The 16,947-nt window shown below is 43.2% G+C and overlaps 1 protein-coding gene across 4 annotated transcripts in view; it reads left to right on the top strand.

Annotated features, from left to right (window-relative positions):
* The window catches only part of LOC141069240 (carboxyl-terminal PDZ ligand of neuronal nitric oxide synthase protein-like), a 78,033-nt gene that overhangs the window by 2,696 nt on the left and 58,390 nt on the right, over window positions 1-16,947 (top strand). For 3 of the 4 annotated variants that reach the window (XM_073558709.1, XM_073558703.1, XM_073558696.1), the window contains exon 2: window positions 4,972-5,043. In XM_073558709.1, the coding sequence (XP_073414810.1) occupies window positions 5,029-5,043 (15 nt within the window). In that variant the 5' untranslated portion in view covers window positions 4,972-5,028. The remainder of the gene's footprint in view (window positions 1-4,971; window positions 5,044-16,947) is intronic. The other variant, XM_073558715.1, reaches the window with a different exon arrangement.

Raw genomic sequence — 16,947 nt, 5'->3', positions numbered from 1 at the left:
TCTACACCGCACTGTTTGGCGTGCCCCTATCGTGTGCTAGAAGCGCTCTACACACCAGTCTGTAGGGATCACATCTACACCGCACTGTTTGGCGTGCCCCTATCGTGTGCTAGAGACGCTTTACACGCCAGTCTGTAGGGATCACTTCTACACCGCACTGTTTGACGTGCCCCTATCGTGTGCTAGAGACGCTCTACACGCCAGTCTGTAGGGATCACTTCTACACCGCACTGTTTGACGTGCCCCTATCGTGTGCTAGAGACGCTCTACACGCCAGTCTGTAGGGATCACTTCTACACCGCACTGTTTGGCGTGCCCCTATCGTGTGCTAGAGACGCTCTACACGCCAGTCTGTAGGGATCACTTCTACACCGCACTGTTTGGCGTGCCCCTATCGTGTGCTAGAAGCGCTCTACACACCAGTCTGTAGGGATCACATCTACACCGCACTGTTTGGCGTGCACCTATCGTGTGCTAGAGATGCTCTACACGCCAGTCTGTAGGGATCACTTCTACACCGCACTGTTTGGCGTGCCCCTATCGTGTGCTAGAAGCGCTCTACACACCAGTCTGTAGGGATCACTTCTACACCGCACTGTTTGGCGTGCCCCTATCGTGTGCCAGAGACTCTCTACACGCCAGTCTGTAGGGATCACTTCTACACCGCACTGTTTGGCGTGCCCCTATTGTGCGCTGGATGCGCTCACAAACCAGTCTGTAGGGATCACTTCTACACCGCACTGTTTGGCGTGCCCCTATCGTGTGCTAGAGACGCTCTACACACCAGTCTGTAGGGATCACTTCTATACCGCACTGTTTGGCGTGCCCCTATCATGTGCTAGAGACCTGCTACACACCAGTCTGTAGGGATCACTTCTATACCGCACTGTTTGGCGTGCCCCTATCGTGTGCCAGAGACTCTCTACACGCCAGTCTGTAGGGATCACTTCTACACCGCACTGTTTGGCGTGCCCCTATTGTGCGCTGGAGACGCTCACAAGCCAGTCTGTAGGGATCACTTCTACACCGCACTGTTTGGCGTGCCCCTATCGTGTGCTAGAAGCGCTCTACACACCAGTCTGTAGGGATCACATCTACACCGCACTGTTTGGCGTGCACCTATCGTGTGCTAGAGATGCTCTACACGCCAGTCTGTAGGGATCACTTCTACACCGCACTGTTTGGCGTGCCCCTATCGTGTGCTAGAAGCGCTCTACACACCAGTCTGTAGGGATCACTTCTACACCGCACTGTTTGGCGTGCCCCTATCGTGTGCCAGAGACTCTCTACACGCCAGTCTGTAGGGATCACTTCTACACCGCACTGTTTGGCGTGCCCCTATTGTGCGCTGGATGCGCTCACAAACCAGTCTGTAGGGATCACTTCTACACCGCACTGTTTGGCGTGCCCCTATCGTGTGCTAGAGACGCTCTACACACCAGTCTGTAGGGATCACTTCTATACCGCACTGTTTGGCGTGCCCCTATCATGTGCTAGAGACCTGCTACACGCCAGTCTGTAGGGATCACTTCTACACCGCACTGTTTGGCGTGCCCCTATCGTGTGCTAGAGACGCTCTACACACCAGTCTGTAGGGATCACTTCTATACCGCTCTGTTTGGCGTGCCCCTATCGTGTGCCAGAGACTCTCTACACGCCAGTCTGTAGGGATCACTTCTACACCGCACTGTTTGGCGTGCCCCTATTGTGCGCTGGAGACGCTCACAAGCCAGTCTGTAGGGATCACATCTACACCGCACTGTTTGGCGTGCCCCTATCGTGTGCTAGAAGCGCTCTACACACCAGTCTGTAGGGATCACATCTACACCGCACTGTTTGGCGTGCCCCTATCGTGTGCTAGAGACGCTTTACACGCCAGTCTGTAGGGATCACTTCTACACCGCACTGTTTGACGTGCCCCTATCGTGTGCTAGAGACGCTCTACACGCCAGTCTGTAGGGATCACTTCTACACCGCACTGTTTGACGTGCCCCTATCGTGTGCTAGAGACGCTCTACACGCCAGTCTGTAGGGATCACTTCTACACCGCACTGTTTGGCGTGCCCCTATCGTGTGCTAGAGACGCTCTACACGCCAGTCTGTAGGGATCACTTCTACACCGCACTGTTTGGCGTGCCCCTATCGTGTGCTAGAAGCGCTCTACACACCAGTCTGTAGGGATCACATCTACACCGCACTGTTTGGCGTGCCCCTATCGTGTGCTAGAAGCGCTCTACACACCAGTCTGTAGGGATCACTTCTACACCGCACTGTTTGGCGTGCCCCTATCGTGTGCCAGAGACTCTCTACACGCCAGTCTGTAGGGATCACTTCTACACCGCACTGTTTGGCGTGCCCCTATTGTGCGCTGGATGCGCTCACAAACCAGTCTGTAGGGATCACTTCTACACCGCACTGTTTGGCGTGCCCCTATCGTGTGCTAGAGACGCTCTACACACCAGTCTGTAGGGATCACTTCTATACCGCACTGTTTGGCGTGCCCCTATCATGTGCTAGAGACCTGCTACACACCAGTCTGTAGGGATCACTTCTATACCGCACTGTTTGGCGTGCCCCTATCGTGTGCCAGAGACTCTCTACACGCCAGTCTGTAGGGATCACTTCTACACCGCACTGTTTGGCGTGCCCCTATTGTGCGCTGGAGACGCTCACAAGCCAGTCTGTAGGGATCACTTCTACACCGCACTGTTTGGCGTGCCCCTATCGTGTGCTAGAAGCGCTCTACACACCAGTCTGTAGGGATCACATCTACACCGCACTGTTTGGCGGGGGGGGGGGGAGAGATTTTTTTCTGTCTGCCAGAAATGATTTCGGGGTTAAATTTCCGGCTGACTTCCTTCCTCCGGGTATGCGCACTCTAAAATGCGGATCCTGCAGCAAAAAAACCTTGCATGGTCCATCCGGGCATGTCGGCAGACGCAAATAATTTGGAGGAACCGCAAAAAAACGGATCCAACGGATGACCATCCGTCAAGATCCGCCGGTAACGCATCTCAATGGGGGAAAAACCGGATCCGCCGAAAAAAATGGCGGATCCGTTTTTTTTTAAAAAAACCGCGGATTTTGACTGATGGTCAAAAACGGAAGTGTGAAACAGGCCTAAGGGTATTGTGTGGTGTTGGGAGTCGAAGGTTCAGATTAACTACAGTCTGTAGGGGGAAGATGGGGGAGCATCAGGGCAGGGAGGAGAAGGAATATACAGTAACTTTTCTCAGTCGCTATTACTGGGAAATAAGTTAAGCAGTGTATGTCTGTCTCAATATCTGACATGAAATCAGAATAAACCTTTCCCATTTTAGGTCAGTTAGGATTACCATAATTACTTGTCAAGTGCCAGAATAATGAGAGAGAGAGAAAATTAGTTACTGTAAAGACAGAAGTTTACATATATTTCATTAGTATGTGATACCATTGCCCTTAAACTGTATGACTTGGGTCACATGTTTGGGATATCCTTCCACAAGCTTCTCACAATAGTTGGGTGGAATTTGGGCCCATTCCTCCTGAGAAAACTGGTGTAACTGATCCAGGTTTGTAGGTCGCCTTGCTCGCACCTGCCTTTTCAGCTTTGCCTATATATTTTCAATAGGATTGAGATCAGGGCTTTGTGATGGCCGCTCCAAAACATTGACTTTGTTATCCTGAAGCCACTTTGTTACCATTTTGGCAGTATGCTTCAGGTCATTGTCAATTTAGAAGACCTATTTCCGCCCAAGCTTTAACTTCCTGGCTGATATCTTGAGATGTTGCCACATAATCTTCTAACCCCAGAACATGATGCTGTCACCCCTGTGTTTCACAGTTGGGATGGTGTTCTTGGGCTTCCAACCTTCTCTCTTTTTTCCTCCAAATGTAACGATGGTCATTATGCCCATAAAGTTTAATTTTAGTTTCATCAGACCACAGGACATGTCTCCAAAAAATTAAGGTCTTTGTTCGTGTGTGCATTTGCAAACACTAATCTGGCTTTGTTTCTTTTGGCGTAATGGCTTCTTCCTGGTAGTGGCCTTTCAGCCCATGATTATACAGTACTCGTTTCACTGTGAATATTGACACAATCTTATCAGCTTCCGCCATCATCTTCACATAGTTTTTTTCTTTTGTCCTTGGATTGATATGCACATGTCAGACCAAAGCACGTTCATCTTTGGGACACAGAACCCATCTCATTCCTGAGCAGTATGATGGCTTGACAATCCCACCTTGTTTGTACTTGTGTATAATTGTTTGTACAGATGAACAAGGTATCTTGAATTTGTACCGAAGGACGAGCCAGACTTGTGCAAGTCCACAATTCTCTTCCTGATATCTTGGCTGATTTCTTGAGACTTTCCCAAGATGCTGCACAATGAAGTAGTGTGTTTCAGGTGTGCGTTAAAATCCATCCACAGGTGTGTCTCCAACTCACATTTTGCCAGAAAATCTATCGGAAGTTTCCAAACATATGACAACATCATCATATGGGCAGTCCAGAATTATTTAAAGGCATAATAATTTTAGTGTATGTAAACTTTTGACTTTGCAGTAAGTATCAACAATGCCTTAAAATATTCTCTCTCATTCTGGCATTTGGCAAATATTAATTATGTAATTCTAACTGGCCTGAAACGGGAAAGGTTTATAATGACTTCATGTCAGATATTGAGAAAAATATGCATATGTGTGTTTTATATAGTGTATGCAAACTTCTGGTTTCAACTGTAGTGAGTGACAGCAGGAAGACAAGTTGTCTTGTGTCACTGCCGGGCTCCATAGCTCCATATTTTTACCAGAAATTGTGTGTAGGTGCTGCTGAGTAATAATCTCAAGGTACGGATGAGCACTCCGTGTAATTGCTCCTAGATACCGGAGGGTGATTATAGTCTGTACATGACGATGCTGGAGCATGGCGGCCCCCTATCAGCTCTCATGTCATGTCCTTTTTTTTTTTTTTTTTCTCTTTCCTTTTAGTACATAGGAAGTCTGGATGTGCCGAGACCCAACTGTCGAGTGGAGATAGTGGCTGCCATGAGGAGGATCCGGGTGAGTGACTAAAGTGGACATGCATGCGGTCTCCTCTCACGTACACACTTCTGTCTGTATGCTGTCACCTTCTCCAGCCGCTCCCTGGCATTGCCTGTGTGACTGCTCAGCCCTGCAACTGGAGACTGTACAGCTCTGGATGAACAGTCCTGGTGCAGCTGTTTTGCTTTTTATACCCACACATTTCAGCTCCTATCTGCTCATTCAGTGCTTCAGCTCCTGGTCACTTCCACTATACCAGTGTGATGATTTGTTGAAGTGGTGAACTTCAAATTCCCAACGCAGGGCTGGATACTGTGCACCAGTGCTTCCTGGGAGTGTTGTTCACGCCCTCCTCCACGGTATTTCATGTACTTTGCGGGGTTGTGCGGAACACTATTACGTGCTGCTGTTCATATCGTGTCAATGTGCAGAGATGTGGATGGTGAGTCTGGTGTTACCTATGTGCATGATTGGACCCTCTGCGGATGTATCTGAGCTGTGCTGTTTCTGCAGATGGTACATCAATTTCTGCAATTCTTAATGTAGGACCCTTCACCCTGAACTCAAATGATCCATGTTGTCTCTGGCATTAATTAGTTGTGTAGTTGACGATCGATGTCCATAAGCCCTGCAGGTCTGACATGCGTCGGTGGAGTGGTATGTTACTCCCCATCATATACACCCACTTATCTCCATGCTCCCTTCATCCCGCTTGGATCTCTGGTTGCACACGTCTGTGTTCTCTTTGATGTGGCTGGCAGCACTAGGAATATCATGGTGACTTTTTTCATAAATTTTTTATAAGTTTATGTTGTATACAATGTTGTCTGTTTCTTACAAAACATACTGTTTAGAAATGTTGATTTGGTGTACAAATATCTAAATGGATATTACGAGTATATGTAGGTATATTATCAACCCCCTACGTTTATATGCATGGCTCCAACATCTATTTTGCACTGTTTATAATTCCTTGAAAATTTAATAAAAAAGAATTTATAAGGAAAAAGGAATATGATGGTAACTACTACAATGAGCTGTGGGTCTGACCAGTTGTCCACAGGTGACATATTTAAGTTGGTGCATTAAGTGGGTTCACGATATCTAGCACTGTACAGACCGGGTGATGGCAAGGCATTGCTGTGTGTAACCAGAATAAGGCATCAGATCTGGAGAATCCTCCTGCCAGCAGTCCAGCATCTACTTTGTCTTCATTGGGGCACTCGGAAACAGTAAAGATTGGCTACTGGCGCCTGAGGGTCTGCATCATTGAGTAGCTATGTCATTGAACATGCCGTCAGTCCCCAGTCATTATGCTATACAGCAAGCGCAGAGCTCATTTACATCTCTGCTCATTCAGAGCTCTGGAGTACAGCAGGTGGCGCTAATAAGTGTTTGACTGATCTGTATCCACATTTCTACAAGGAAACTGGTCAGTCACTGGTAAGACTGCCACAGGACTCCTGACTTGTCCTGCCCGCAGATCAGACACTGTAATTCTGACGGGTCGAATTTAATGACCTCTTATGAAGATGCAGCTGTAGAAGACGTCACATTGTGCAGGACGTGTGATGCCACCGTTTGTGCAGAGGATTTAGGAGATGACTAGACTCCTCTTGTATTAATATGGGTGGTGCGATGTGTCTACTCTGCGTCATCTGTCTCGTGCTGTGGTCACCTACAGGTTGTGAAGGGTTAAAAAGTACTGTACATTGGCTAGCTAATTTCCTTTTTTTTTTTTTTTTTTTTTTTTTGAGCCGTTGCACTAATACATCTGCTCCGTGATGTCCACTCATCTCTGCAGGAATTTTTCTCCTGGCAGCTCTTTAGTTGATCTCTCACAGCTCCATCGCCCCTAGGGTTGCCACAGATGTGGCAGTGTTCAACTTAAGCCTTTCTACTTACCATGACGTGACGACGTCTGATGGTTCTGATTCATGAGAAGGTGCGGATGCAGATTATATATGCCTGCATTGGCACATAGATGTTGCGTGCAAGGGCCTCAATGCTTCACCTTGCACGACCGTTCCGTATGCACATAGACCAAAGTAAAGCAATATACAGTATTTATTTTGTATTTTAGTTTGAGACAATCCATATATAAATCTGATCGGGCAGCAGATTCGAATCTGTGGGTAAATTGAAAATGTTTTGATAGTGTTCCTGTGGTTTACCAGCTATCTCCCTGAATTATGGATGTATCATATTTATTTGTGGTATGTATCGAATGCTGGAAGGATGTTCGGTAAGATGACGGCCATATTGTTTCTCTAGATCACTGTTTGCTAAACTTGGTGTTAATGCACCAAGCTGGCAGAGAGCCATTATGGGCCTTCGAGCCACATGTGGCTCCCCAGCTACAGGTTGGGTAACTCTTCTCTAGGAAGTTCCTGGAAGAAAATATGACTCACAGCAGAAATGAGGGCTAAAACTTGAATAAAATCAAATCTAATCAGCTGTCCCCCTCTTACCTCAGTGGAGGCAGAAGTGAGGGGTCTGGTGAGACCCTTTATAACATCTCTACTGAATATTGGGGTCAGATCCAGCAGAAACACATTCACATGGATGTTCTGTACCACAACGTTATTGGGGTGCGTCTTCTCCTCAAAGAAGCCTCGTGATCCAAGTGTGTTAGGTTTTGTCATTTTACTTTACCTTCCTTTTTCATTCTTTTATATTTTTTTTTCTTATTTCCTATTGTTGAGCTCTGTCCTTCTTTTTGAATATTAAATGTAAAGTTTACATAGTTTGTCCCTCGTTGCTGTAATGTCCCCACGATCTGGAGGAGAGGGATAGCTGGGTTGTGTTACCATGTATCCAGAGTGCAAGTAGTGAACATTCAGGAGCTCGAATTAACATGCATTGCGGCTCACAGGATTTTAAAATGCCAGAGACACAGCTAAGTGGAGTGGGGAGAGTGGCCTGGACAGATGGGGCGCATCCAAAGAATGGACCTGACTCATGTTCAAGTCCTTTCTGGTCATCATGAACGCTGGTTATTTATAATAAAAAGGTATAAACCTTTTACCCCCAAGGGTGGTCTGCATGTAAATAACCAGGCCAGTTTTTACAATTTTGACCACTGTCCCTTTAAGGTAATAACTCTGGATCCTGGTGATTCTGACACTGTTTTCTCGTGACATATTGTACTTTGTGATAGTGGTAAAATTTCTTTGATATGACTTGCGTTTATTTGTGGGAAAGCAAGCAGAAATTTGGCGAAAATTTTTAACATTTTGCAATTTTCCAACTTTGAATTTTCATGCCCTTAAATCACAGATATGTCACATAAAATACTTAATAAGTAATATTTCCCACATGTTTACTTTACATCAGCACAATTTTGGAACCACTTTTTTTTTTTTTTTTTTTGCTAGGAAGTTATAAGGGTTAAAAGTTGACCAGCGATTTTTTTTTTTTTTTTTTTTTTTTTTTTTTTTTTTTTTTTTTTTTTTTTTTTTTTTTTTCTTCCTGGGATCACATTTCAAGTCACTTTGAGGGGTGCACAGAATTTTATAGCATTGGGCAGTGAGGACAAAATAGCTACATTTTTATCACCAAAATTTTGTTTTAGCCAAAGATTTTACATTTTCACCCAAGAAGTGGGTAAAAATGGCACCAAAATTTGTCCTACAATTTCTACTGAGCATAGCAATACCCAATATGTGGCTGTACAGTGATACTTAGCCATATGGAGAGACTTTGGAGGAAAGGAGCGCTATTTGCCTATTCAAGGGAATGGGTCTGTGCACATGTAAGTGTGTTTCCACGGACCGTGGTATACAAACTATACCAATTACGTACTTCAAATACAAATATGAACATAATTTGAAGAGAAGTAAAGCAAAATGTTATTGGCAGTGAAATAAAGCAGGCAAAGTATTAGCTAGTAAAATTAAAGCTAACAAAACAAAGAATTTCCCATCTACAAGACAAACATAAAATATATAATTCTAAAGATATTGCTAATACATTTGCAAGATGGCAACTAGTTAAGATTTTAAAATGGCTAATCAAATATCGCCACATCTGTTACTAATTATTTCAAAATCTATTTGAAACTGGTAAAATTCCAGAGGAAATAATACAAATGACAATAGTTCTACTTTCCAGCCAGGTAAAACCCCCTGACCAAGCGAATAACTTTAGGCCAGTATCGCTACTAAATACCTATTAAATTATGCTGCTCAAAAAAATAAAGGGAATACTTAAACAGAATATAACTCCAAGTACTGTATATCAAACTTCTGTGAAATTAAACTGTCCACTTAGGAAGCAACACTGACAATCAATTTCACATGCTGTTGTGCAAATGGAATAGACAACAGATGGAAATTATTGGCAGTTATCAAGACACACTCAGTAAAGGAGTGGTTCTGCAGGTGGGGACCACAGACCACATCTCAGTACCAATGCTTTCCGTCTGATGTTTTGGTCACTTTTGAATGTTGGTTGTGCTTTCACACTCGTGGTAGCATGAGACGGACTCTATACAACCCACATAAGTGGCTCAGGCAGTGCAGCTCATCCAGGATGGCATATCAATACGAGCTGTGGCAAGGTGGTTTGCGGTGTCTGTCAGCGTAGTGTCCAGAGGCGCTACCAGGAGACATGCCAGTACACGAGGAGACGTGGAGGGGGGCCGTAGGAGGACAACCCAGCAGCAGGACCGCTACCTCCGCCTTTGTGCAAGGAGGAACAGGAGGAGCACTGCCAGAGCCCTGCAAAATGACCTCCAGCAGGCCACAAATGTGCATGTGTCTGCACAAACAGTTAGAAACCGACTCCATGAGGATGGTCTGAGGGCCTGACGTCCATAGATGGGGGTTGTACTCACAGCCCAACACTGTACAGGATGCTTGGCATTTGCCACAAAACACCAGTATTGGAAAATTCGCCACTGGCGCCCTGTGCTCTTCACAGATGAAAGCAGGTTCATACTGAGCACGTGACAGTCTGGAGACTCTGTGGAGAGTGATCTGCCTGCAACATCCTTCAGCATGACCGGTTTGTCAGTGGGTCAGTGATGGGGTGGGTGGCATTTCTTTTCAGGGCTGCACAGCCCTCTATGTGCTCACCAGAGGTAGCCTGAATGCCACTAGATACTGAGATGAGATCCTCAGACCCCTTGTGAGACCATACTCTGGTGCGCTTGGCCCTGGGTTCCTCCTAATGCAGGACAATGCCAGACCTCATGTGGCTGGAGTGTGTCAGCAGTTCCTGCAAGATGAAGGCATTGAAGCTATGGACTGACCCGCCCTTTCCCTGGACCTGAATCCGATTGAGCACATCTGGGACATCCTGTCTCGCTCCATCCACCAACGTCACGTTGCACCACAGACTGTCCAGGATTGGCGGATGCTTTAGTCCAGGTCTGGGAGGAGATCCCTCAAGAGACCATCCGCCGCCTCATCAGAAGCATACCCAGTTGTTGTAGGGAGGTCATACAGGCACGTGTAGGCCACACACAATACTGAGGCACGTGGGGGGCACACACATACTGAGCATCATTGTGACTTGTTTTAAGGACATTACATTCCACTTTAATTTTGTGTGGGACTCCAAATCCAGACCTCCATTGGTAAATAAACTTGATTTCCATTGATTATTTTTGTGTGATTTTGTTGTCAGCACATTCAAATTTGTACAGAACAAAATATTCAATGAGAATATTTCATTCATTCAGTTCTAGAATGTGTTATTTGAGTGTTCCCTTTATTTTTTTGAGCAGTGTGTTTTCTAAAATACTAGGAAGCAGAATTTCAGACGTTATGCCATCCCTGGTGGATAAGGAATAAGTTGGATTTGTTAAATCCAGACAAACGTTAGATGGCACAAGAAGGATGACTGATCTCATTAACACGTCAGGAAAAGATCTGACATCTTCTCTGCTCCCATCGCTGGATGTGGAGAAAGCACTCGGATGAATGTACTGGGGATTCCTGTTTTGAGGTATTATCCAAATTTGGGGTCAGTGGTAACATATTTGAAGTAATCTTGAACCCCCAAACAAAAAAAAATTGTACAGTTGTGTGAAAGTGATTGCCCTGTTCCTAACTTCCTGTTCTTTTGCATGTTTGTCACATTTAAATTTCAGATCACCAAACAAATGTAAATATTAGACAAAGATAACAAAAGTAATCAGAAAATGCAGCATTTAAATTAAGGTCTTTATTATTAAGGGAAAAAGAAATCCAAACCAACAGTGCCCTGTGTGAAAAAGTGACTGCCTCCTCATTTTATATTTTAACAGTTGTTTATCACATGTTTGATAAGCAGTGTTCAAATTTCCCAGCCAAACGCAGACCTGGCTACTGCCACACCTGTTCTCAATCAAGAAATTACTTAAATAGGACCTGCCTGACAAAATGAAGTAGACCAAAAGTCCCTCAAAAGCTAGTTAACATGCCGCGATCCAAAGAAATTCTGGAACGAATCGGAAACTAAGTGAGATCTATCGGTCTGGAACAGGTTATAAAGCCTTTTCTAAAGCTTTGAGACTACAGCGAAACACAGTGAGAACCATTAATCACAAATGGTGAGGCAGGCAGCTACTGGGCATGCGCTATGGCACATTATCATCGTGTTTGCAGCTTGTGAGTGGATTATATAAGCGGGTTGTTCCCCTCTTGTCATTGCGCCTCCCGTTGAAGCAAAAGCGAAACGCGCGTCGGGGCGGAGGGACGCCCGGGGGACTCCACATCAACCACGTGGTACGATTGCTTCATTCCACATGAATTATCATTGCTCTGATTTTTGCCATACCGCTAGTCCTTAGTATAATGCCTTGATTGCGTGCATATGTTGTCTTTTGAGGTACATATTCCTAACTATGCGGTTATTTATATCGCTATCATAGGATATAATTGCCATCTAGACACTATCCTATTAGGTCTTGCAACAGTTCAGGCACTAATACATAGCGGTTATTTTTGCACATTTTTATATTGGCAGTTCTTAGAGTGATTAGTTTACATCCCCACATGGGAATTTTTGTAGAATACCTCATATGTAGTGTCTTGTGCACTTTATTTATGCAGATGTGTTTTAAGATACAGTTTTGAAGCATTAATTAATGTATACATCCGTGTTGTTGATGGTTGTGAGATACCTTATGGGTGAATTATATCCCTCTTCTTTGATATGTACATCTCTCGTCGTATACATATTTTTTATGTCTTTGATAAATAAAAATATACCTTTTTATAATACCATTGGTCTATAGCCCGGTTTATTCACTGTTCCAGGGTTGACATTGTGATTTATAAGTCATATGAGCAAAAATTGGCGTTGATGAATGGCTGTCTTCCTTCCTTTATAAAGAAATGGTCTCGCTGGCTGGAAATGTTTCCATGAGTAATTATTATTATTTATAGTCTGTGGTTTTTTTTGTTTTTTTTTTTTTCTCTTTCCTGTGTCACGAATGCCTCATGATATTGCATTTATGTATGCTCTGTTATAAAATGTTAATAAAATTGTTTGGGAAACAAAGTCTTGTCTCAGTTTTGCCAGAGAACATATTGATGATCCCCAAACATCTGTTAGTATGATGTTCCTTTTCTGAAATGCTATGTTACTTCTACGCCAAATTTTCTAATGGGGCATAAACGCTTGTTCACACAGGGCCCTCTAAGTTTGGAATTATTTTTCCCTTTGTGAGGGGTTGCCACACTTGGCTGCTTCCTCAGGTAGACACAGGAACACTTTGGTGGTGAAGCACCTGCTGGTTTATTGAAGCTGGCATAGACCAAGGCAGGGTTCAGAAAACAAAAACAGAGCCTTTCTAGCTTAACCCCTTAATGTCCAATGACGGACACAGTCCGTCATCAGACATTTCTCCTGCTTTGATGAGGGCTCCGGCGCTGAGCCCGCATCAAAGCCGGGACATGTCAGCTGTTATGAACAGCTGACATGTGCCCGCAATAGGCGCGAGCGGAATCGCCGTCCGCCCGCGCCTATTAACTAGTTAAATGCCGCTGTCAAAGCTGACAGCGCAAAAAGCGGCGTGAAAGTGCAATGAGGACTGCGCTTGCTTCTGGTGGAGTACAAAGTTCAACGCGTTTCCTGAGCCTACTGGCTCGCTTCATCAGGGCAGATTACATTGAAAGATAGTGAAACATTCTTATAGAGGAAGAAAAAAAAAAAAGGGGAAAAAATTGGCGCCAAAACAAGGTTAAATGTCATCAACAAAGGTCAAAGAGGGGAAAAAAAAATAAATTCAAAAACAATGAAATTTTATTACAAACATAAAAACACTACAATAAAAGTGTATTAAAATGAGAAAAAATATATAAAATTATGCAAAAATAAAAATAGAACAGAGTGCTATGGATCACGGGGTAAAAAGTGGCTAAGGTTAATGGAAGAAAAAAAAAAAAAAGGGGGGGGGAGGGGTGAGACCTCAAGGAGTATTAGAACCTGGCTCATGAAGTGCAGATATATGCTGTAAAGTGCAAGTACCAGGTATTAGTCCACTAAACCATTGGATTTAGCTGAAGTGGTTTAAGAAAAATTTTTAGAAATTATTTGTTTTATAGAAATCGAAATTCAGCAAAATAACTTGAAGTGGTATTAGAACCTGACTAATAAGGTGCAAGTGCAGATTGTAATGTACGAGGTATTAGTCCACTGAACCATTTAGAATAAACAGAAGTGGTTTGAAGAATATTAAAGGAATTGTTTGTCAATTTATTATATAGGAATCAAAATACAAAAAACAACTTCAAATAGTATTAGAACCTGGCTTATAGCAGGCTATAAGGTGCAATTACAAGGTATTAGTCCACTCGACTATAAGACTGTAATGATGTTTTTTTGTATGTATTAGTCCATTATACCTATAATAAAAAAAAAAAAGCGTAAAATGTAATAAAAATGTATGAAAATCACTAAGGAAAAAATCAAATAAAAGCATCATTGATAATATTGAGGCCATAGGAGCCAATTGTCTTCAATTTATAGATCCAATAGACCTCTTTTCTGTTTAATGCTTGGGTTCTATTGGAAACGTGTTCAGGGATGTGTTCTATAGGAAAAATGATGGCTTTAGAGAAATCTCTTTGGTGAAAATGAATCAAAGTGTCGTGACAGACCATGTTGTTGGTATCCAATTTTAGTGTTGTGTCTATGTGAGTTCATTCTACAATGAAGGGGTTGTGTGGTTCTCCCATACAATTTAGGTATAGATCTATTGGATCTATAAATTGAAGACAATTGGCTCCTATGGCCTCAATATTATCAATGATGCTTTTATTTGATTTTTTCCTTATTGTGATTTTCATACATTTTTATTACATTTTACCCAATTTTATGCCCCTCTGGTTTTTTTTTTTGTTTTTTTTTGGTATAATGGACTAATACATACAAAAAAACATCATTACAGTCTTATAGTCGAGTGGACTAATACCTTGTAATTGCACCTTATAGCTTGCTATAAGCCAGGTTCTAATACCATTTGAAGTTGTTTTTTTGTATTTTGATTCCTATGTAATAAATTGACAAACAATTCCTTTAATATTCTTCAAACCACTTCTGTTTATTCTAAATGGTTCAGTGGACTAATACCTCGTACTTTACAATCTGCACTTGCACCTTATTAGTCAGGTTCTAATACCACTTCAAGTTATTTTGCCGAATTTCGATTTCTATAAAACAAATAATTTCTAAAATTTTTTCTTAAACCACTTCAGCTAAATCCAGTGGTTTAGTGGACTAATACCTGGTACTTGCACTTTACAGCATACATCTCCACTTCATGAGCCAGGTTCTAATACTCCTTGAGGTCTCAACCCTCCCCCCCCCCCCCCCCCTTTTTTTTTTTTTTTTTTTCCCTCTATAAGAATGTTTCACTATCTTTCAATGTAATCTGCCCTGATGAAGTGAGCCAGTAGGCTCAGGAAACGCGTTGGCTGAATAAAGAACTTTGTACTCCACCAGAAGCAAGCGCAGTCCTCATTGCACTTTCACGCCGCTTTTTGCAAATTTGTCCTAGGACCCTGTGCAGACTTGCTGCTGCTTCTCATGCGTTTATGGGTGTTGTAACTTCTTCACAACCCCAATAGGTGAGCACCTTCCTTTTTTCTCTGTTAATGTGTTTTTTGATACGGATTTTACACAGTGGATGCGCCCTGTATTTTTCCTTTCAAAGCTGACAGCGGGCATTTAAATAGAATTTCCGGCCGCCGGGCCGGAAATGACGTAATCGCCGACCCCCGTCACGTGATCGGGGGTCGGCGTCACGTTGCCTGGACAACCAGAGGTCTCTATGAGACCTCTATGGTTGTTCCAGGCATAAGGCTTTCAGCGCCACCCGGTGGTCGGCGCTGAAAGCACAGCAGTAAATCTGCTACATATGGGCGATCTGCTCATCGCCAATATGTAGCAGAGCCAATCGGGTTGCGCATGCTTCTAGCCTCCTATGGAGGATATTGAAGCATGCCAAAAGTAAAAAAAAAAAAAAAAAAAAAAAAAAAAAATTAAAAAAACCTAAAAGTTCAAATCACCCCCCTTTCGCCCCAATCAAAATAAAACAGTAAAAAAAAAATCCCACATACATATTGGGTATCGCCGCGTTCAGAATCGCCCGATCTATCAATAAAAAAAAAAAGCATTAACCCGATTGCTAAACGGCGTAGCGAGAAAAAAATTCAAAACGCCAGAATTACGTTTTTTTGGTCACCAAGGCATTGCATTAAAATGCAATAACGGGCGATCAAAAGAACGTATCTGCACAAAAGTGGTGTCATTAAAAACGTCAGTCCGGCACGGAAAAAATAAGCCCTCACCCGACCCCAGATCATGAAAAATGGAGACGCTACGGGTCTCGGAAAATTGCGCAAATTTTTTTTTTTTTTTAAGCAAACTTTGGATTTTTTTTTCACCACTTAGATAAAAGAGGACATAGACATGTTTGGTGTCTATGAACTCGTAATGACCTGGAGAATCATAATGGCAGGTCAGATTTAGCATCTAGTGAACCTAACAAAAAAGCCAAGCAAAAAACAAGTGTGGGATTGCACTTTTTTTGCAATTTCACCGCACTTGGAATTTTTTTTCCCGTTTTCGAGTACACGATATGGTAAAAGCAATGATGTCATTTAAAAGTACAACTCGTCCCGCAAAAAATAAGCCCTCTCATGGCCATATAAACGGAAAATTAAAAAAGTTATGGGTCTGGAAAGAAGGGGAGGGAAAAATGAAAATGTAAAACCAAAAATACCCCTGGTCGTTAAGGGGTTAACAGTAAACAAAACAAAGTATAACAGAGTCCTTTTACTCTGCAGGTTTCAACCTGCAGACGCCTGGCAATGTCCTCCGCTCCTTCTTGGAGCTCCGTTGGGAGTACCTCCTCTCCCAAGACACCACCCAGGCTGTCTCACATGTCCAGGTATTGAACCAGGACCATGTGATGATCACATGATTATGACATCACCACAGGTCCTGCTAGTACACATGCTGGTGTCTGCTGCAGGAAGAGATATGCTGAGCACTCTGTGTGCTCACATAAAACCAGCCAATGTATGCAGCACTTAGTGTGCTGGAGGAAAAATATCCTGGTTTCATACAACGGACGCCAACATGCGCAGGGACACACATCTCCCCTCCTACACTGTGCCAGTGACTGTCATACCTTAATAATAAAGACCTTAATTAAACTGCATTTTGGGTTACTTGTGTTATCTTGATCTGAAACATTTAAGCGTGACAAACATGCAGAAGAACAGGAAATCAGGAAGGGGGCAACCCACTTTTTTACAGAACTTTACATCTATGCAAAGTGGCTGTATTCTTTCTTTACCTTATGTTGGCGCTATGGAAATAAAATTATTTTGTTATTTTATTAACCCCTTCACTACCAAGGGTGGTTTGCACGTTAACTACCGGGCCAATTTTTACAATTCTGACCACTGTCCCTTTATGAGG

The sequence above is a fragment of the Dendrobates tinctorius genome, unplaced genomic scaffold, assembly GCF_039654945.1.
Source record: "Dendrobates tinctorius isolate UK_male_01 unplaced genomic scaffold, ASM3965494v1 ptg000013l, whole genome shotgun sequence".
Classification (NCBI taxonomy): Eukaryota; Metazoa; Chordata; class Amphibia; order Anura; family Dendrobatidae; genus Dendrobates; species Dendrobates tinctorius.
The sequence above is the reverse complement of the archived record's forward strand: the minus strand, read 5'-3'. Positions and strand labels throughout refer to the sequence as shown.